The sequence below is a fragment of the Primulina huaijiensis genome, chromosome 17, assembly GCF_012295235.1.
Source record: "Primulina huaijiensis isolate GDHJ02 chromosome 17, ASM1229523v2, whole genome shotgun sequence".
Taxonomy (NCBI): domain Eukaryota; kingdom Viridiplantae; phylum Streptophyta; class Magnoliopsida; order Lamiales; family Gesneriaceae; genus Primulina; species Primulina huaijiensis.
In genome coordinates this window covers 2,462,977-2,485,047 of record NC_133322.1, presented here as the reverse complement: position 1 = coordinate 2,485,047, position 22,071 = coordinate 2,462,977, and the positions used below count along the sequence as shown (strand labels likewise).

The window sequence follows — 22,071 nt, the reverse complement described above, 5'->3', positions numbered from 1 at the left end:
GCCAACCAAATCACAAACATCAACGAGAGAAATTAAGAAATACCTGGAAAAAAATTACAAAGAAGGGCGCCGGCGAATGTAGACCTGATATATACGCCGGAAAGAAGAAGCAAACCCTAGTATTGATGGGCCAAGCTTGTTTGGATCAAGATTTTAGACAGCCCATGTAGAATGGGCCTTTTTCAGTCATTTTTGTTTTAAATGGTTATTTCTTCAGATTATGGATATAACAGGCTTGAACAATACGATGATAGAACTTGGGATACACCCGAGGGATAGGCTGCTAATCCCGTATGTAAACCTGAAATTTCCGTAAATTCTAGGTTCTGCATAGAACTGGATACCCGTCCAAAAAAGGAAGTTGAACTACTGTATCTCGATGGTGGTCTCGACAAAAAATCTACACATTTTGTTCAATAGAACCACCACAGAAAGACAGAAAAAAATAGAGTTCGCTTCGACGAAGAAGAACAAGCATGTTGATGATGACACTGCACATTGATCATCTCAAATAGTGATCCTCGAGCTGTAATAACACAATTCTCTGAAGATTTGTCGTGGAAGAGACATGTTCGATCAATATGATATTCGATAAGTTCAAAATTTATAGTTTTTTCAGATGAACTGACTTGATAAAATCGTCTCGATCAAAACACTATATAAAAGCCTGAGAAACTCTTCAAACCACCCATGATTTGTATTGCTTATGCAAGTGGTATGTGAACAATTGTCGTCCTATATTTGTACTGTGTAATATAATAGATCTGCTTTTGGCTATGTAATATTTGAAAATGCACTTTGGTACTTAATATGCTAAAATATACTCAAAACCATTTACTTGAAACCAGTTGTGGATTCTTTCTTTGCAATTGGGCACTTCCATAATTCTTTTTAGTTTAATCAATATAATGTATTTCTTTCATTTCATTTTTTTAAGGTGTCTTCCTACAATTAATGTTTGGCACTTCCATAATTCATCTTAAATTGTTGCTATTAACAACCTTTTCATAGTTCGATTCTCTATAGTAAAATACACACAAAATATATTCTCTTCACACTATTTTTTATTTATTTTACTTATATTTTCTCAAGAAAACAACAGTATTGTGGAGAAGGGTTTTATGAACACCATTTTTACAGTAACCTTGTTTTTTTTTTAAAAAAAAATATAAATAAAACAAAGAGCACCGCCAATCAAAAATATATATAACTAGTTAATTTGCATACACGATGTGTGTACAGTCTTTTTTATCATTATCGATGGACTAAAGTGAAATTTGACAAATTATGAAGAGACTAAGTTGATATTTGAAATGTAGAAATAAAAAAATAAAAATGTGTTGAAATAAAAAAATAAAAAACAAAAGTGTAATATTAGTATCATATAAGGGCATTGTTCTCCTTAGATGATTACTATCATGTCTTTTAACTTTAATAAAATAGTAATTAAAACAAACTATATGACCATGTTACCCTCACTGACATATTGGGGTTAAATTGTGAATCGAAGACTTGTCAAGGGAACAAATCGTAAATAATTCTCATGGCTCAAAGCTTCCAGTGGAAGCAGTTTCTTACCGCTTCAATACCCGTCTTTCGGCGCCAATGAGAATCGTGAAAGCCATTCAGGTTTCAGCAATCCCTCCAACTCACTGAATTCGCACAGAGAAAATGGAGGATTCAAAGGTTTTCAGTGTTCGAATAGTCTCAATAGACTACTACATGACCGCGCCAATTCCAGGAGTTGACATTTCTCAAAGCTCGTTCCATGGTAAATTCTTTTTCCCGATTGCCGGTTCTCTGTTTCTCTCTTGGGTTTTGCTTTTTTCTCTGAGTACTTACCAGTTACTCGTGGGTTTTTTTTTTAAAATGGGTATACTCAGGTGGGAAGGTGAAGGAGGTCCCGGTGATAAGGATATTCGGTCCGACCCCAGCTGGTCAGAAGACTTGCTTGCATATCCATCGAGTATGACGTTTTTTACTGATTAATTTTCTCAATGGCGTGCGTATGTAAGTTGTGTTTATGTCACTGGATGATCACCAGCTTCCGACAAACATGAAGTTCGAGCCTTTTTGGTTTTACTCAGAAAAATCAAAACATGTTAGCATCATAGAGTGATTGTTTCTACCATAGAAAGTTTGCTTGATGTTTGGCTTAAACTATCTTTGTTTTTTTTCAGGCTTTACCTTATCTTTACATTCCATGGTCAGATCTTGGCCATATACCCGATGATGAAGGTACCTTATGGTAGGAATTGCTATTATATGCTTGAAACACCATTCTAGTGTTTCACATCATTATGACGATCTGATTTAAACTGAGTTACCGTGGGGTTGAACTAGAAATGGTTTCTTCATCTGTTATTTACCCTCTTCATCCTTCAGTTAGCCCAATAGAGCTGGCATGACTTGTTAAATTGTGACACAGGTAATAATGAGGAAAGGCTTTTTGTGTTGCTCATTGGTTGAGACATGCTGAAGATAGTAATTGTTGGGAAATATATCATTCCAGTTTGGAACATATACTATATTAATCCCAACTTAGTTTGAACTAATCATGTTGGAATTCTTATTTGATTTATTTCCAACACTGTCAGTGCCACAGGTTGAGAACCCCTTTAATAATGAACAAAATTAAGAAGGAACACAAGTTCTAAAGTGAACATGAGGTTCATGGAGAAGAAATGAGGGGAAGCTAAAGAAAGGGTCTCGAGCAAACAATTGAGTTGACATGAATTGTTAAAATTTCAGTTTCATTCCTCTATCACCATATATCTCTTCAGTTTGCATGTTAATATGTCAACATAAACAAGAAAAATTTTGAACTTCTAGAATAATTACCAAATTTATGACTTGAGTAATTATTATGTGTCTCATAGCAGTTCAAAATTCTAGTCTTTGTGATTAGGTCTTGACACTCGCGAATATTTTTCACTGTGCATATCAATTTTATAGAAAGATTGGTTTTACACTAGGATTTTGAACCTGATCCGTTTTTCTTCCTTTTTTTGAAAACCAAACAGTTGGTTCATGCATACATGCTCTATACCTGGGTCTTGATAAGGCTTTAAAGGTATCTCAGATTCAAATAGATTGTCACTTATTGCATTAGTAGCAGTTTTCCATCTGATGGCAGCATTCCTTGATCATACTTTGCACGTTGACTTATCTTAGCTCAAAGGAAATACTGGCTCAAAACGTCAGCATGTGCATGGTTGCAATCTTGTTCGGGCGAGGAAGTTTTATGGTTATCATTCTACCGAGGAGCTATTTGTGAAGATTTATATGTATCCTAACATCAGATTTGTGATTTTAGGCTGGCTTAGATACTGCTTATCACTATTATTTATGGGAAAAGTGCATTTGGTTTTAAAAAATTTATGAGTTTGGTATGAGGGGGCTGGGTTTATAGCTCAACGGAGACCGAGGAATCTACAGATTGTCTCCCAATTCCAAATATGGCAATTTATCTTTCTTATCGAAATATTAATTTATCATAATTTCTGAAGTACATATTCAATATTTCGGAACAATGTCATAATATTTTTTTATCCTTAATCCCATTTCATTTTTTTCGTATTCACAGTCAAATGATTTTTCTGCTGCCGAATGACTTCCATCACTACTCCATGTCTGATATATATGTATGCCATTAGTTCTTGTATCAGTTATCAAATGTTTGGGGGGGTTAACCAATGCAAAAATGAACAGCACAATAGCAGCTTTACCCGTTACTGTGGTTGTGCTATAATGTATCGCTGTTGTTTCAATTTACTTTTCCAGATGCTCATACAACTTATGTTTAGATATATCTTGTCATTGCTCTTTTATTCTTAATGTTGACCAACTTTGTGCTGTTAATTGTCATTTCAGCATTTGCTAAGATGTAAGCGCAGCAGATTCATTCTATGGGTTACCGTATTTTTGCTTTGTTTCTCTTTGTTTTTGGTATTATTTCCAGTTATACTACTGAGAACCTTGACAAATATTTAAGCTACTACCCACAGGATGTTTCACGGGCTGCGAAGCTTCTTTTGGTAATATTTTAAGCTTCAGCATTTTGTTGTTTCTGAGAATTTATTTTCTTAAATCATCCAATTTCATGTTGCTTAGAGCAAAAATCCTCAATTTTCTTCAGTGGTTGTGTGATATAGGATTTTGAACTGCCAGTTGCCATCCATTGCTAAGCATTGCTTTCGACTTGTTTACCGCGCAACAAGTTACTCTGTTTTCTCGAAACCTAGAAGTGGCTATCTGAGAAAATATTTATTTCAGCTGTTGTGGAGCCTTACAATTTCATGATTGGAAGGTGGATTACCCTTTTTTTTAATGTGTAGGCGGGTGGAGTTATGGATAAGGTTTTACAACCTTATGAGTCACATATACCGTTTCTTCTCCAATTCTTGGTATGTATGTGTTTTTTGTTATATCCATCCCAGCATATGTATCAATTTTTCTCATGCATACCATCGTGATTCTCACTTCTTTCTGTTGTCCTCATTGCCAATTTTGACGAAACACTTCCCTTTGTTTCTCAACTTGGATGTAGTGGTTACTACTTTCCAGTTTCCTTTTATAGACATATTCTTTCAGTCTACATGTACTCAAATGTCCTTTGGGATGCAGAACTCTCTGAGAAAAATAAGCTGAAATCCAAGTTTTTAATGTTTCAGAGTCATGCTAGTATATATGAACCATGTATATTTTTTTACCTTTCTTGCTTATTGTGAAGTCTAAGCATTCATTGCTCAAGCTGCATCATGCATTTTAGAGGATTGGAGACTACTCGAATTTTAGCGGGTTTTCTTTACAAATTTTCTTATGAAACGTTTTCCGAAATTGATGAGAAGATCATAAGAATATATCTGTTTCATTGTTTTTGAAACTAGGCTCATAAAAATTGGTCTCCCCTTATCCATATTTTCAGATTGACAACAATTTATATGGAATGAGTCATTTGCATGTTTCAAAGATCAAGTTTCGCCATCCTGTCCCAGATGTTTTCTCTCAACCAAAATCTAATTGCAGTAGTGAGCTGAATGTATTGCCTGAGGACTCCACATTTTTGGCTACGAATTCCCAGGTTGTATCATGGTGTTCTTTTTTTGGAATTCTAAGATGAATTTCTTGTGCATAGGACTTATATGGAAGTGATACTATTTAAATTTCTTATTTAGGCAGATGTAGATGATGGCATGTGTTCGAATTTTCCTTTGTGGACATCTTCTACAGTTCCAGATTGTCAGATCATGAAAAATGCCAATCAGTCTGATCCTTCAGCAAATGAAGATATTCGATTCTTCAGGCGGCAGAGTACCTCTGAGCTGGAAGGAGATGCTGTAATAGATGGTTTGTTGGGTTTTACAATTTCTGATGATCGATCTTGTGATTGTTCGGTTTTGATCCACACAGTCTAACCATGCATTATTTTCAGAGATAACAAACCAGCAATTTTTATCATATGCACGTCTTTCACAAGCTCATTCTGATGCGAAAATGGTTCAGTCACTAATACCAATTTGGGAGGTTATCTTTTATTTCACTCGTTGAATGCATACCTTAAATGATTGGTCATACCCATGACTAGCTATGCCTTTCATTTGTTTTAGGAAGAATTAGAGAGGACTGGAGCACCTGAGTTCATGCCTCCTAATTCTGAGAAACCACTTCCACAAGATGTATTGAAGACTCTATCATGTGGTATCGATTTTGAAATATTTATGGAAGTGAATGGCGATGAAGGAAGAGAGCCACCTATGACTCCAACATCAATAAAATGTTCAACAGATTGCAGAAATTTGGTTGAACATGGACTCGAGAACTTTGAGGGTTGCAGCAATCTGTCTTCCAAATATTTGAAAAAAAGTGACAACGTTGGATCTTCATCTTTTCTAGATTCATCATCAGAAGCTGTTTATGAAGACAAAACTTGTGCATCCGATGCAACTGATAAACCACAGATATCTTACTCTTTGGGGCAATTGAGTGAAAAGGTAATGCTTTAAGTCTTATGGTTTCACTGCCCAAATCTACCCCTACCAAATCCCAATAGAGGTAGAGGAACATAGCTGGATAATTTGGGTTGATGTGAAAGTGAGCGAGAGATGGAGAGAGGAAAAGATTATTAGGTATGATACGCCACATTTTTGTTTGTTTTGAGAAAATATTTGGAGTTTTGATTTTGAGGAAATAAGATGTATGTATGGTATTATTATAAAGAAATAGAATTGTTGGAGTATATGTCAAATTTTGTCAGAAATTCTCTGTTTGTGATATCACATTATTGTTTGAGTTCAAATATTATAAAATAATTTAGTATTCTGGAAAGTGAAGACAAATTGGATTAACAGTAATAATTATATTATAGATGAAAAATAATTAAGGGGAGCCATAAAAATGAGGAAAAATATATTTTTCAGGAAGAGAATGTACATGAGATTTCAACACTTGTTTTTTTGGGGGGATGGGAAGACAAAATCAAATTAAGGATGCTCATATTTCCATGTGGCAAAATAAACCAGTTGTCATGTGGGTCTCTCTCATTAATTTTTGCCTATGTTTATGTGATGAAGTTGTAAAAAATCTTGTGGTTACTTTATGGCTTTTCTTTATTTATCCTACTTCCTTGGGCTGCCATAATTTAAATTGTAATTTTTGTGAACGCCACATCAGGCCTCAGATGAAGATGCCTTGAGGCTTTTAAAGTGGCTTGCATCTTCTCAAGCTGCTGAAGATATCAACTCTGATGACGAACTTGCTTGTGAGACAATATTGAGTCCCTTGATACCTGTGAAAACCATTGACAAGGTGTTAGAGAAAGCCAATGTGGAGTACGAGAGTGAATCCCAGCAAGAGTGTCAGGACATTCTTGACTCTGTTGATATGCTTGATTTTGAAGAATTGAACGGCAGGGCTTCTGACCGCATCAACAACAATCATTCTAGCGAACCATTGTCAAATAAAATTATACCTCAAGTTGATGGCTCTAGTGATGACCTCCAGTCAAATCCACTGTTCAATGAGTCACTCAAATTAGACACTGATGGACGAAATTCATCTCAAGAAGTGAAACCATGGACTGAGATAGATTCACGAAGTCCAAAGCTCGGTAAGAAAAGGCCTCGGTGGGGTTCTTTGCCTGTTTCTAGTCAAAATGCGAGTAATGTTTCATTTCCTAACACATTCAACACATTGGGCGGATGCAACAATGAGAATGTAGAAGGTGTTGGTACTGCTGGGTGTGGTAATGAAGCAGAAAGATTTCCTTTTGTAGTAAAGGTTGATGAGAAGAAGGATGCTGGTTACACGGAGCAAGCTAGCTCGATAACTGCATGCTCTACGCGTGAGTTGATGAGGAAAAAACGATCCCAACGAACTGAACTATCTGAATCGAGGAGTCCTATTCAAGATCAAGACAACTTTTGTCAGCCGATGTATAGATCCCCAGTTACTATTGAGAGGTCAAAATTTCATGGAATGAGCATACAATGCAGTGATATGGTTTCTAGTGAAGTAAAACCCATTAAACGTTCTTCTTTTGGTAATTTGCCACTTTGCTGTGGCACTAGCATAGTGCCAGGAAATACACCAAAAATTGGGAGTCAAGTTTCTGTTATTCAACTTGACTGTGACGATAACAATTGTTGTGAACATATGAAAAGCTTTCAGAATTGTGATGGGAGCCTTCATGTTAGTTCTTGTATACTTGAGCAACCTCGCTTTAAAAACAGTAATATCGATGTCCAAGATTCTAGTTGTCTGGATTTGCTTCAAACAGATGCTTTTGGTTCATGTGCAGTGGCCGTTTCAGCTGCAAGTGACTTTATATCCAAAAATGAATGCCCGACTGAAAATGATCACCTAATTGCTAATCACAAGGTACCTGAGAATCCAGTTGAGGATTTGGAAGACATGATAGGTAAAACAACATATACGCAGTGTAAAAATTCACTGTATCAAGAAAGCAAACCTGGTTTCTCCATGCCTAACTGTTCGATATCAGATAATGTAAATAAGGAAGCCGAGTCTGTAAAACTCGTTAGTATGGTTTTCTCCAAGAAACCTCCATCAATGGAGTGGACTGAAGAGCCAGGTATTGAAGCCCCAGGACCTACGGATGGGTACTGTAATGAAGTACCGATTGTTCAGGGTAGATCTATAGAGGATTGTCTTCCCTTTTTTGTAAGGAATTTCCCAGAAGAAAAAGAACTACCCCCAAGAAATTATGATTATGTTAATCACCGTGAATCAGTAATGGGTGTTCCCATTCTTTATCAAAACGATGGATCACATTTGTTCATGCTTACCTCTGCCATATCACCCCCATCTACAGAATCCGTTGATAGATGGCTGTCATCAAATGTCTCTGATATTATGGGGCAAAAGTCAGATGCACAATCAGTAATTCCCCTACTGTCTGATGGATCATCTGGTGATGTGATTAACTCACTTGGTTCTCAGGCTGATGTTAGTAATTCACCTACACAGATACCTGTTTCTTTGTCCAGGGAAAAGCCTAGTTTGGATAAAGTACATGAGCATAATCGAGAATCCTGCGGCATGGAAGTTAAAGAGACTCAGAAAAAGCCAGTGCCTGGCTCCAGGCAAGATCCCTCTCAGATATCGGGCCCTGATAGAAAAATGAAGCTAACTCCACTTAGCCAAATTGGTTTTCGTGATCCAGCAAGTGTTGGTGGAGGGCAGCAGCTAACATTGCTGAGTGTAGAAATTCAGGCTGAATCTAGAGGGGATTTGAGACCTGATCCTCGTTTTGATGCCATAAATGTCATTGCTCTTGTCTTTCAAGAGGATGACGAGTCTACTCTTGATGTTCACGTGCTTCTGCGTTGTGATCATGCATCTGTTGTTAAGGACCTGAATGCAATTTTCGGATGTCGGGTACTTGTATTTTCTGAAGAATTACAGTTGTTCAGCCATTTTTCAAAGTTAATTTATTCTGTCGATCCCGATGTTATAATGGGCTGGGATGTTCAAAGTGGTTCCCTAGGATTTTTGGCTGAAAGGGCTGGATATCTTGGCCTTGGTTTATTGAATAACATATCGCGGGCTCCATCTGAAACCAATGAAGCTTTGTCAGAGTTTGAAACTTCTGAAAATAATATAATGAAGGAGATGTTTTCTGAATCTGAAGCTGGGGAGGCTGTCAATCTTGAGAATTTGATTGAGGACGAGTGGGGCAGAACGCATGCCAGTGGTGTTCATGTAGGTGGTAGGATTGTCCTGAATATTTGGAGACTTATGAGGAATGAAGTTAAACTTAACATTTACACAGTTGAAGCTGTAGCTGAAACAGTATTGAGGCGAAAAATCCCATCTATACATTGGAAGGTACTCACCAAATGGTTTTCAAGTGGTCCTGGACGTGCTAGATATCGATCTGTTGATTATATCTTAGAGAGAGCAAAGTTGAATTTGCAGATTATGAATCAGCTTGATGTGATAAACCGGACATCAGAACTAGCTCGAGTATTTGGCATCGATTTTTTCTCTGTTCTGTCGCGAGGTTCACAGTATCGTGTTGAATCAATGTTTCTGCGACTGGCACATACCCAGAACTATCTTGCAATTTCACCTGGAAATCAACAGGTTGCCAATCAACCTGCACTGGAATGCTTACCTCTTGTTATGGAACCAGAATCTAGTTTTTATGCAGATCCAGTTATTGTTTTGGATTTTCAGTCCCTTTATCCATCCATGGTCATTGCTTATAACCTTTGCTTTTGTACTTGCCTTGGAAAGATTACACCTCCAAAGGAAAATTGCTTAGGAGTCAGTTCATATTCAGCAGATAAACACACTTTGCACAATTTGAGACTGGAGTTACTAGTTACTCCCAATGGAGTTCTCTATGTGTCTTCCAAAGTTCGGAAAGGAATTCTACCTCGCCTATTGGAGGAGATATTATCAACTAGAATTATGGTGAAACAAGCGATGAAAAAGTTGTCTCCATCCCAGAAAGTTCTTGGCCGGATATTTAATGCCCGACAGCTTGCTTTGAAGCTGATAGCAAATGTTACTTATGGCTATACTGCTGCAGGATTTAGCGGGCGCATGCCATGCGCTGAGCTTGCTGACAGTATTGTGCAGTGTGGCCGGAGAACGCTGGAGACTGCAATTTCATTTGTGAATTCAAATGAAAAATGGAAAGCTAGAGTTGTTTATGGTGACACAGATAGGTAAATCTTGTTTCAATCAACTATTGAAAAATTTTGAAAGTTATAGTTTGCAAAAACACAATTGCTCGGGAAGCACGCCACATCATAATGCATGTTATGGAATAATCTAGGCTGTGTACTACCATACATTGCTTATGGTGGAACTATCATTTTCACAAGCATCCTAATGTTGTTTTCTTTTTCCTCTCTTTTATCGTGCTTTGTATCTCATCGAACAGTAAAATGGTGGCAGGATGGATGGGAAATGTTTTTGTTAAGTAGATTGGCTTGTTTTTCAAGTTTATTATTTATAATTAGAGTGTTTGTTTTGTTTGCATGTTTATAATCTATTTTCTTGGTTTAAGTAGCAATTAATTTGTTCTATACTTTTCATTATTTTTTGTTACTTTTGTGCCGCAGCATGTTTGTACTTCTTAAAGGGAGGTCTCTCAAAGAAGCTTTTACTATTGGACGAGAAATCGCATCGGCAATAACTGAAATGAATCCAAATCCTGTCACTTTAAAAATGGAAAAGGTTTACTACCCATGCTTCCTCCTTACAAAGAAGCGATATGTTGGGTATAGCTACGAGAGTCCTGATCAGAGCAGTCCGATTTTTGATGCTAAGGGCATTGAGACTGTGAGGAGAGATACATGTGCTGCTGTTTCTAAAACTATGGAGCAGTCATTAAGGATATATTTCGAATATCAGAATATTGATGAGGTATAAGCATCAGAAGTATGCTCTCTCATCTTCCTCTAATTGCTCGTTTGAATTTCAGAAAATTAAAATGTGCTCCATTAAGATAGTAGGACTGATACAAGAGGTAGATGTACACTTGCGTACCAAATATTTCATCATATGAGCTATTGACCAGAGGAGTGGGAAGGCAACAATTCCATTTTAGGAAAGCCGTTTTAATCCTTATCCAGGACGTTAGAATTTAAATTTTGTAAAAGAGAGAACAATTTTGCTACTAAGTAACTCCGCCATATATTTTACCTGATTTATTCAAAATTTGTTTACTTAGGAACACTGCCATATAATTTTCCTGATTTTAAAGAAAAATTTATTTCCTCAAAATGGCATTTACAAATAGTTGCCTAGCCAATAATCCGTGTCCAAAATCCCGTACCGATGTTGTGATAATGGGATAAGTGGTAATTCATTTCCTCTGGAGAGGGGCTTGTCTTCTGTACTTTGGGACCAGCAGTGGTCCGTTTCCTCAAAGCACCACTTACAAGTTATGGCATGCCTTCAAACTGGTGTGATAGATATAGAGCACATTGGTATGATAGATCTGTGTGGTACTAAAATGTATGAATTTTGAATTTCCTCAAAGAACATGTTTTTATCATATAGCTCAAGTTGTAAGTCAATATAGAGCACATTGGTGATAGATCTGTGTGGTACTAAAATGTATGAATTTTGATTGATTTCCTTGTTTTTTTTCTCTGTTTTGCGTTCTCCTTTGACAGGTCCAATCATATCTACAGCGTCAGTGGACAAGGATACTATCTGGTCGAGTTTCTGTTCAGGATTTTGTGTTTGCAAAGGAAGTTCGTTTGGGTACTTACAGCATACGTGCTTCTTCACTTCCTCCAGCTGCAATCGTAGCCACTAAAGCAATGAAAGTTGACCCCCGGGCAGAGCCTCGATATGCTGAGAGAATACCTTATGTAGTAGTTCACGGTGAACCCGGGGCTCGTTTGGTGGACATGGTAGTGGATCCCCTTGAAGTTCTGGCTCTGAACTCCCCTTACAGATTAAATGACATTTATTACATAAGGAAACAGATAATCCCAGCATTACAGCGAGTTTTGGGGCTGCTCGGCGCTGATCTCAACCATTGGTTTCTTGACATGCCTCGACCATCACGTGAAGCTTTTGGAAAACGCTGTTCTCTTGGCCTGAATCCACAGAGAAAAAGAATTGATTACTACTACACATCAAGGCATTGCATTGTCTGTGGTGACCTAGTTCAGGCTTCGTCCCATCTGTGTCCCGAATGTCTTAAGAATGAAACCACTGTTGCCATAGCTTTGATTGGAAGAACTTCAAAATTAGAAAAGGATATCCAACACCTTACTGCTGTAAGTGCTACATACGTAAAAATCTGCTCATGCATAGGTTTTCTAGGGACACCCTTACCTATCACGGTTGATCTGACGAGGGAAGAGTCGTCTGCTTGAAAACTGAAAGCCGTCCTGTTTTTTTATGTTAATTGTTTTTATGTCGTGTTTTATATGTATTTTTTTCGTTGGAATGCAGATATGTCGCCATTGTGGTGGTGGGGATTGGCGTGTGGAAAGCGGAGTCAAGTGTATTTCACTTGCCTGTTCGGTTTTCTACGAGAGGAGAAAAGTCCAGAAAGAATTACATTCACTATCTGAAGTTGCTACAAGAGCTGGTTTCTATCCCAAGTGTATGGTCGAATGGTTCTAACTTCTAAGTGGTATGTACAATGTAGTTCATTGCAATAAGTAGGAGGTGATCATGCTTTCAGGAAAAAAAAATGGTTATTTATGCAAACATCAAGTATATAAATTAATGGAGAAATAAATCACAGATTATCTGATTTATTTATTATGTAATTTAAAAACTTTTAAATTAATAACAATAATTTAATCAATGATTGATTAATATCAAACATAAATCAAGAAAACTCATACGAAATTATAATAAACCAAAATTATTTCAATCGTTTTTTTTTGTATATATATGTACATGATGTTGTAAATATTCATTTGAATTTATAAGTCCAATTATGTGATTGCTATTAAACATGAACGTTGGAAGCCGAATTCGAATTGTCGAAGGATATCGAAAATCGAGATACAAGTGAATTAGAAGGCAATTTATATATTTTTGAGTCGGGAAAAAGATTTACTCTTGTCTTAGTTTCGAAAGATCTCATAAAAATGAATAATAAAATTTATTGTAATTATGTTTCAACGGTTAAGTTTTAATATTTCTCGTCAAAATCATATAACTAGATGAATAATATAATTGTTAAAATTTTATAATTACGATGTCAAACACACGTGCATGTTACAATATATTTTTTTAACCATGTAGTTATAAATATTTACAATGATATTAGTTATTTATTACATGATTTGACGAGAGTAACTAAAAATGATAATCGAAACATAGTTGTATAATTATAATTGATTCAATAAAATATACATGGCTAAAAATATCATATCGCTATGCATAGAAGATTAAAATTGATATTGTGGGGACCTGAACCTAATTCAACACTTAATTGTTATTATGATCAAATATAACAACTAAGTAATGTGGGACATAAATTTTTTTTTTTTTTAATATACAAGATATACAAGTGCGGAAACGTAAAGTAATCAATTCTAATACGCATATACATCTAATGGTACAAATCCTGTACACCATTTATTTATTTCAGCTAAAGTTTAGTTACTAGATCAAGTACTAAACCACTCTACTCTAAGTCCGGATCTCCACGCTAATCCTGAATCTCTCATCCTCTTCCTGCTCCAGGTCCTGCCCCACCTGTTGTCATGCACACATACAAAACAAGACAACAGCCGGATAACTTCGGTGAGAAATACATCCCAGTATAAACAATGTAGACATGCAATCATATAAAAACATATATCAAAGCATAAAACAACTATCATTAACATGTAGCAAATCAACAAACATGAATGATATAAAACTGTAAATCAACTAGTCATCTCAGACTCGACTCAATCGACGCGGCATCTCAGACTCGACTCATTCCTAATCTAGGGATCCCGGTTCTGGATATTGACAAATATATCGAATCTCAGTCGATAGGAATAAATCAACCCTAAACGACATCGATATAATTCGTATATCCAGTGTCTGGGCGAATCGGCCGCAGAATTGACGAATCAGCCAAGGACTAAGCGAATCAACCACTGACCAGACGAATCAGCCGGTGATTAGGCAAATCAGCCGATGACCAGACGAATCAGCCGGTGACTAGTACATACGTTGTCTATGAATCAATAGACTACAACCATCAATCTCATCAATTGTAATTATCAATGCAATCAAATAAAGTATGTGATTTAGGGAAACTCGAGTCAAACCTCACTCGAGTTGTGCAATCCCAACTCAACATTAATTTATACCTTTCACTCTGTTACTCTGACTATGTCGAAGACTCTGATTCAAAGCCTGTCAATATCAATCTGGCAATAACAATATCGAGGGTACGGTATCAATACACCACTCAATCAATACTGGATATAATCAGAAGTCAATCAAATTCTGTTTCAACAGCACAACGTCATAATCTCAATATACCCAGCAATACCATATCAATCAGATCTCAATCCCAACGCCTCATAATCGATAACAATTCAATTCTGATATCAAATCGACTCCAAGATTCATAACAATTTCGTATGGTATCTTTTCCTCAATCCAGTTTTGATTACACAATGTCTAACATGTCAAGAACATCATATAGGAATCATATCCGATTCTGACAATATCATAATTTCAAAACATATCAGAACGTAGCAAAACTTACGTCCAGTTGTAGCCTAAGCCGATAGGAACACAGTACCGGAGTCGGATTGAAATTCTGACGGACGGATCTTTCACAATCACAAATCTAAAAAGGCGTAAGGATTTTTCTCGTTTTTCCCCTGCCTTTTCTTTCCTCTGAACGAAGGCTGGTATGTATATCGATATATTCACACGTTGCATATAAAGTATATGTGGCTCGCCCTTTGTAAAACACGTCTCGCGCATATGCGCGACCCTCATCGGCGCATATGCTCGAGACCTACTGTCTCGGCGCAATAGCTTTTCGTCTGCTCGCGCATATGCGCGTCTTCTTCTCGCGCATATACGCGAGACCTACGGCCTCCGGATAATTCCAGTCCACCAGCTCGCGCATATGCGCGCCCTCTTCTCGCGCATATGCGCGCCCTCTTCTCGCGCATATGCGCGAGGTTCTCTGCCTCAGCAATGGCCTTGCGCACATATGCGCGCATTTCTACCGCGCATGTGCGCGATACCTACTGTAGCTCACCTATGCCCAACTCTTACCTTTCCAATTCTGGTCTCGGAGTGGTCCGTCTATAATTACCTCGATTATCAACAAATCATTCTGGATTACGATGATTCAAATCTCGGGCATTACAGATATTTTGCCAAAGCCAAACAAATCCTTAGAAATTGACACAAATTTCATCAAAAAAAAAATCTAATTAAAGTTTTTATACTTAAATAGTGTTTGTAAATATTTAAACAAAGTAATTATGGACATTTTCTTTATAAATTTACAAAACTCTATAAAAAAAAAAGTTAGGTGTATTTTAGTTGGATTTTAATTTAGAAAACATATGTATACATACCTACCAAACTATTAAATTTTGCTTATCTTCATTAACACTAATATAAAATCGATAACTACAATTAGTTGGTCAACAAATGTAAAGGAGAATTTCAACAATAAATGTATGTAAAATCCACCTAAATTCAATCATATAATCATTTGAGAAACAAATATATTGATATAATCTATAAAGTGAATAGGACAACTCTTATCAATTTAAAAATAAAAATAATAAATTTTATGAATCATACATGAAATTTCAAGAATTTAGAAATAATCCGGTTTATCTTACATATTTACTTCATGATAAAAATCGTAAAAAAGACAAATATATAATTATATACAATCAAAATTCATTAACATAATCCAAATAAACTGAACGATATCATATTTAGAAAAAAAATAAAAATATCTTGAGTTCGATTCTTTCTTTTTTTTTTAAATCCTATTCTAAGGAGTGAAAGGACTCGAACCCGAGTCATTATAAGAGAGTAACAAAGTGAGATCATTCGAGCTAAAGTTCGATTTGTCGAGTTCGATTATTTCTATCGTCAAATAAAAAAAATATTATGATAGAGATTATATTTGTTAAAATATGATGTCATGTGGGCCACCGATAAAACAAGTCCAGTTTACTCAGTCAAAATACACAATCAATCCCAGCCGTTGATCTGTGTGTATGTTCATCTAAATCTTATCAACTACTTTGTTTGGACAACAGTTATAATCCTGCCGAAACAACGTGTTCTCAGAGAAAGAGAAAAGTAAAGAAATTTGTGATAAAAAAAAAATTGGCTCACATTTTTCCCAATTTATTTCCTTTCTTCGCTCATCTCTCGTAAAACGTATTTAATTGTTTCCCTATAGATTTTCAATCGATCAATTTTTAGCCGTCTTGCATCTATTTTAGTTGTTTTATACAGCAAGAAATCGATTATCCGAGACGGAAGATTGAGGGTTTTTTTTTAAAATTGTCGGTTAAGTTATGGGATTGGGAGATTTGGGAATTCTCGACGATGGCGATGAAGGTGGAGGCGGCGAAGGAAAGGCGGCGGCGGCGGCGGCGGCGGCGGTGTCTTGTTCGATTTGCTTAGAGGCGGTGATGGATAACGGTGATAGATCTTGGGCTAAGCTTCAATGTGGTCATCAATTTCACCTAGGTGAGTGGTTTGTATTCCTGTTTGGTAGGAATTGATTTAGGTGGTTACGGTTTTTCTTCGTGGCCGATCCTTCCGCCTCATGAATTATGGTTTTGCTTAGTTGAAATTGTGTTTTTATGTACAAAAAAATTTCATCTTTGATTTTTTTTTTCCTTGGATTCTCGCTGCAGCTTTTGGGATTTAAGATCTGAAGTGTTAGATTTTTGTTCTAAAGTGAGATTCTTTTTTAAAAAATTTAGAAATGATTGGGAATTCACAACAATGATGGTAAAAATTTGGTGTTTGACTGGAGGATGTGGTTAGGGCGTCATTGCTTTTTAGAATTTACTGCACGTGATTGCGATGCCACGGAAAGCTCCTATCCCGGCCCACCGTGGACAGATTATTGCACGGATGTCCCGGAGAGTTTTGTACACTGTTCCAACTTTACCACTTCGAATGAGGATCAGTAACATGTGTGATTGTGCTGTTTGTGCACCTCGATGTGTGATCGATTCCGTAATCCATACAAATTATTACAGTGTGTGACGACAAAATCTATACTGGATTTTTAATACTACCAACATATTTTGTTTGTATGGTATCTTACAGAAGGGTTTATTGTTCATAATAATGCATAGATTAAGCTTGGAAACGGTTTCCGTTAAAAGATACACGATTAAATTATGATCGATGTCATTAATTTCCGCTAAAATAACTAACTTCTAAAATCAATTGGAATTTTTTGAAGATATGAGCTGTTGACCGCATGCTAGAGAGCAAATTTTTTTCGTTATTTTTAACTACGTGTTGTTTAGACATGATCTATTTTATAACACTTGGCGCAAGATGAGCTTGATTGTAATCGCAAAATTTATTGATGAGATACTGATTGAATTTGACCTTGAATGAGGTTTGAAATTAAATGAATTGTGTGAGCCAGATTGAGCTCAACCATATCATCCCCAAGCTTGATCCCAAGTTCAAAATTTCTCGACTTCAACATTTTTTAACGCTTAATAAGTAACTCAATTATATCATACTCAAGCTTGTCATAGCACATGTCTCTTCTTTTCTAGTCAGATAAGAAAGAATTTCCTTATTTTCTTTTACTGTATTATGTTTTGATTTGTACAGATTGCATTGGTTCGGCCTTCAACATTAAGGGAGCAATGCAATGTCCCAACTGTCGGAAAATCGAGAAAGGACAATGGCTTTATGCCAATGGTAGTCGTCCGATATCTGACTTTAACATGGAGGATTGGGCTCATGATGATGATCTATATGATCTAAGCTATTCTGAGATGGTAGTTGTACATAAACCTATCCTATATTTTTTTTGTTAAGGCGTATTTTTGCATAGATGGAAGTTTCTGGATTTATAGTGTTACCGTTAAATACCTAAAATGGTTATTGGATAAATTCTTTCTAATGTATCTAGTATTTCACTGTGGGTAGGGGTCCTGTTATTTATTGTTATCACACTGATTTTATATTAACTCCATTCTTGCATCCAAATCCTATATTATGTAATTTATGTTGATTTATGTGTTATAACTCTTAAAGCTGATTAGGTATACAAATAAACGGGCTTGGGTTGATCAGATTTTATAGTTTGATATCCTAAAACTTTTGAATTTATTTTGCAGTCATTTGGAGTTCACTGGTGTCCATTCAGTGGCTTAACAAGGCTCCCGACATCCTTTGAGTAAGGCTCATCCACCTTTATTTCACTGTATTTGTCTTCGTATTTGAAGTCCTACAGATAGTTGGACTGAGTTTCATTTCCTAGTAGTCGAGTAGATGATATAAGTGGGTATTATTTTTTGAATGAAGTTTCATGTCATTTATTCCATCCTGCGTTGGGCATTTCGTCCTTGCTGCCTAATTTTGGCATATGTTGTTACCTCTTATATTATTTGTTTGGTATATGCATACGCTCTTTAGATACGTACTTACTCTTTGTATAGGGTTGGGTTTCTGTGAGATGACCAAACATCTAAAGTTCTTACGTGACAGTGTAACCATATTCTAAGAAGAAAGATTTATCCAATTAAATAATGTGTAATGCCCCAAGATTCAACTCAAGAAAATGTAGCAAACTACGCAAATATCTTCGCAGAAATTCAAGAAATTAGACAATGAAATACATATTGCACTTAATATTACTTGAAAGGGAGGTCGAAAGATTATTATTGAAGAAACAAATTGATCCTGATACTATGCTCTTGCAAAACAAAACTTGCCCCTGCTCCTACCCCTATTTCAACCTAGTATCTTCCTAAAACAAAAAGATACCCCATAAATATTCTCCCTCACACCTTTTATTACATCCTAAACTTCCTTATGGGCCTGATTTGGGCCCATAACATAATGACACATATATATCACTGACCTCCCATACCTTTTTATAATATCTTATTTGAAACATGCAGTATGATCCGATCTCAGTTAAACTTTGCAGCATCTATAGTTCTAAATCTTCCGCCAGTTCAAGCAGCCAACCTCCTTCATCTTGAAACTTCTCCCTCTCCCATGGATTACTACGAGCTTGAAATATTTTATCATGTTGGCATTATGGGTTCACTAGTTTTGTGAAGCTCTATGAACGAATAATTATTTTAACTACTGCTAGCATTGGGTACTTTGGTTAAATCTACCTGAATTTTACTCCTGCCATAGCATGACAAGACATGTCATGCTATGTACTTAGAAACCAGACATTTTTCCACGAAGCTCTGATTTGGTTTGATTGAAATGGTTGCTTGAGGTCTGCAACCGTTGCCTTTTTTTTTTGAGGAAAATCAGGGAAACCTATTAGTCTAGGTCACGACTATGGATGCATTTTAGCATTTAATGTGAAATACTGAATGAAGTTCGTTAGACCTTAATTATTTTTGGTGAAAAAAAAATATTTAAGAATTTCATGTGAAAAATATTAATCTGACAATGACTTGGATTTTTGTATTCTCTGCAGTGAAGGAGAATTTACGCCAAGTGCATGTAAGATTTTGTAACTCTATCGTAATAGTAAGGTTTACACCAACTTCCAGTAACAAGAGTGCTTGCTGTTTGATAGATCATGATCTTCTTGGACATCATGCCATCTTTGGTGATCATACACCTGTCTCATCCTCAGCTCATCCGTGCCCATACATTGCATATTTTGGGCCCATCCATCCATCTTCTGCATCAAACGGAAGTGTTTCTGATGGATCTAGTTTCAATCATCATTGGAGTGGCCATTCGGTTCCAAGTGAAGTCCCCAGTTCCTATGCTTTCCCTTCTATGGATAGTCGCTTTCAAAGTTGGGACCATTTTTCTCCTTTTGGTGCAAGTAGCCGCATAGGTGCTGCAGATCAACCTTCAATTCCAACTGTGAATCTGAGAGCAGCTAGGCATACATCTGATGTCCCAAGACCTGGAATGCACCCCTTTGTCGTTGGTCATAGGTATGTAAATTGCTTCAAATTAGATTTTATCAAGATTTATTGGTTGTGCTCATTTTTTTAGGGTATAAATTTCCGATTTTCACGTGAAGTATGGGAACTATTATCTTTTCTCAGAAGGGTTTTTTTCTCCTTTTTTTTTTAGTGGTTTATGAATTTCCTAGGTTATTTAATACTGACACATATTCCTGCAGTTCTGCTAGAGCTCCCAGCTCAGTTACGTCATCAATGCTTCCCCCTTACCCCGGTGCTGTTGCTCGAAATCGTGATCGTGCCCCATCCCTTCAAGCATATTTTCAGCAATCCAATAGCAATCCAGCTGCACGAACTTCTCTTGGACGAAGATCCGGAAATAATAGAGGAGGTCTAGCTCAAGTTGCACCTATCAGCTCTTCATCAGATCAGTCAAGTGGCTTTTACTTCTTTTCATCTGGTTCATCTGGAAGAACATCCTTCCAAGAACCCGAAAGCACCCAGCATCAGGATCGATTTCGTCCTTGGGAGAGGGAACACCAACTTCCCTTCCCTTTGAACCCCACCGACCGTGATTCAATATGGGGGCCGTTCCACCCACCGGCTAGCGGATCTGAAACTGGAATCAGATCCAACGGTTACCGCCAGAGGTATGGATCCGAGAGGATGCCACCAAATCGGTCATAGGTTCCTTGCTATGATGTATTGAAAACTGTGACTGGATAATCTCTGTGTTTTGAGTAAAATCTATTAACGGTTCGAGTCTGCCTATCCCGGTAGACGTGAAAAACTATTGCGTGGCCTTGAACTGATTGTGTTTTCTCCGTTTAGCAGCCACGAGCTGTGTGATGAACAGTGGTTTCCTCTCGCTCGTTGTCCTTCGGGGTAATAAGGCATGTTTAAAGAAAGCTTTGGGGTTTCATNTGAATTCTAAACAATCTATTTTGGCTCTTTTGTTTTGTGTGAAATTTTTCGATATTATGATAAACATGCACCGATATTTTTCTAATAAAAATTCAATCTTGTTTTTATCTAATAAATAAACTATAGAAAAATCATCAATTTGAAAATTCAATGAATATTCTGAGGCCAAATATATTTTTATGTATGTACAATGTTTCTATCTTTTTAAATATATACATACATTTATATGTATATTATATGTCACGCTGTCCACCTATCAATAGGTTCACCAACATCTCAATAAGACGAGATCTCAAATTCGAGAACATGAGCTTCTATTCTTCGTGTGTATTTTATTGGAGTTGACTTTCATCAAATCCAGGCCAGGTCAACGTTTTGTAATTAAGACATGCAGATTTCAACGATAATAATGGTTAATTTCTTAACCATTTATAATTTATTCAATGATTTTAATTTCCACCTAAGATTATATCAATTTATTAAATACTAAAAAATCAGTTTATCGAGTTTCGGTATTTCCCTAAACGACATTTGATTAACTGACTTTTAAAAATAATTTATTTCTTAACTTTACATTATTTAAAGAATTTCATAGATTATAAATCTTTGCCTTGATTTTATTTTTAATTCACGTTTTATGTAATAATAATTTAAGAATATAAATACAATATTGCAAATTTAAGAAATTATTTTTGTTAAGATTAAATATTTATAACCTTTTCATTTTTTTTAATCTTCTTTTAAATAATAAAATGTTTTTCGCAAAGTTAGACACGCAAACAATTACACGTTAACTTGCATTAAATGAAAATAAAACAGACATTGTTTCGATTAAAAGATAATTTGATTTATTTATTAAATCAAAAAATATAATAATTCAATATCAAATAATTATGAAAACTTCTAAACGAAATTTTAAAAAAAATTATTATTATTTTGGCTTTTAGGTATATATTTATTTTTCTTTGATTTTTAGGTGATGATTCCTTACGAAGAAGAAGAATAATAATAATATAACGACCACGACTTTATCGAAAGTAAACGCTGACTA

General features: G+C 36.1%; 2 protein-coding genes across 8 annotated transcripts; both read left to right on the top strand.

The window, feature by feature from the left end:
• Window positions 1-1,528: 1,528 nt before the first annotated feature.
• LOC140962312 (DNA polymerase zeta catalytic subunit) lies at window positions 1,529-12,756 on the top strand. Of its 5 annotated transcripts, XM_073421173.1 has the most exons (15): window positions 1,529-1,771; window positions 1,884-1,966; window positions 2,181-2,238; window positions 3,024-3,073; window positions 3,175-3,287; window positions 3,995-4,037; window positions 4,338-4,406; window positions 4,928-5,083; window positions 5,178-5,349; window positions 5,435-5,526; window positions 5,610-5,993; window positions 6,673-10,196; window positions 10,596-10,899; window positions 11,655-12,269; window positions 12,448-12,756. In XM_073421173.1, exons 1-15 carry the CDS (start codon window positions 1,672-1,674, stop codon window positions 12,619-12,621), a joined length of 5,937 nt encoding a protein of 1,978 aa, XP_073277274.1. In that variant the 5' UTR covers window positions 1,529-1,671; the 3' UTR covers window positions 12,622-12,756. The 5 variants fall into 5 exon arrangements, with proteins under 5 accessions (XP_073277274.1, XP_073277276.1, XP_073277277.1 ...); XM_073421175.1 differs by lacking the exon at window positions 1,529-1,771 and having other exon boundaries at window positions 1,883-1,966; window positions 2,181-2,248; XM_073421176.1 differs by lacking the exons at window positions 1,529-1,771; window positions 3,024-3,073 and having other exon boundaries at window positions 1,883-1,966.
• Window positions 12,757-16,253: 3,497 nt separating this feature from the next.
• LOC140962854 (E3 ubiquitin-protein ligase RFI2-like) lies at window positions 16,254-21,021 on the top strand. 3 transcript variants are annotated; one of them, XM_073421895.1, is made up of 6 exons: window positions 16,254-16,695; window positions 17,812-17,981; window positions 18,324-18,382; window positions 19,652-19,677; window positions 19,754-20,126; window positions 20,288-21,021. In XM_073421895.1, exons 1-6 carry the CDS (start codon window positions 16,521-16,523, stop codon window positions 20,781-20,783), a joined length of 1,299 nt encoding a protein of 432 aa, XP_073277996.1. In that variant the 5' UTR covers window positions 16,254-16,520; the 3' UTR covers window positions 20,784-21,021. The 3 variants fall into 3 exon arrangements, with proteins under 3 accessions (XP_073277996.1, XP_073277998.1, XP_073277997.1); XM_073421897.1 differs by having other exon boundaries at window positions 16,255-16,695; window positions 20,327-21,021; XM_073421896.1 differs by having other exon boundaries at window positions 16,256-16,695; window positions 20,318-21,021.
• Window positions 21,022-22,071: the final 1,050 nt, after the last annotated feature.

What these genes read in the sequence shown, in the direction of transcription:
- LOC140962312 (XM_073421173.1), top strand. Translation starts at nt 1,672, where the DNA reads ATGGAGGATTCAAAGGTTTTCAGTGTTCGAATAGTCTCAATAGACTAC. An exon ending in CTTGCTTGCATATCCATCGA is followed by an intron (nt 1,967 to 2,180) that starts GTATGACGTTTT and finishes GTTTTTTTTCAG; the next exon opens with GCTTTACCTTATCTTTACAT. An exon ending in CGTTTCTTCTCCAATTCTTG is followed by an intron (nt 4,407 to 4,927) that starts GTATGTATGTGT and finishes CCATATTTTCAG; the next exon opens with ATTGACAACAATTTATATGG.
- LOC140962854 (XM_073421895.1), top strand. Translation starts at nt 16,521, where the DNA reads ATGGGATTGGGAGATTTGGGAATTCTCGACGATGGCGATGAAGGTGGA. An exon ending in ATCTAAGCTATTCTGAGATG is followed by an intron (nt 17,982 to 18,323) that starts GTAGTTGTACAT and finishes TTTATTTTGCAG; the next exon opens with TCATTTGGAGTTCACTGGTG. An exon ending in CCCTTTGTCGTTGGTCATAG is followed by an intron (nt 20,127 to 20,287) that starts GTATGTAAATTG and finishes TGAATTTCCTAG; the next exon opens with GTTATTTAATACTGACACAT.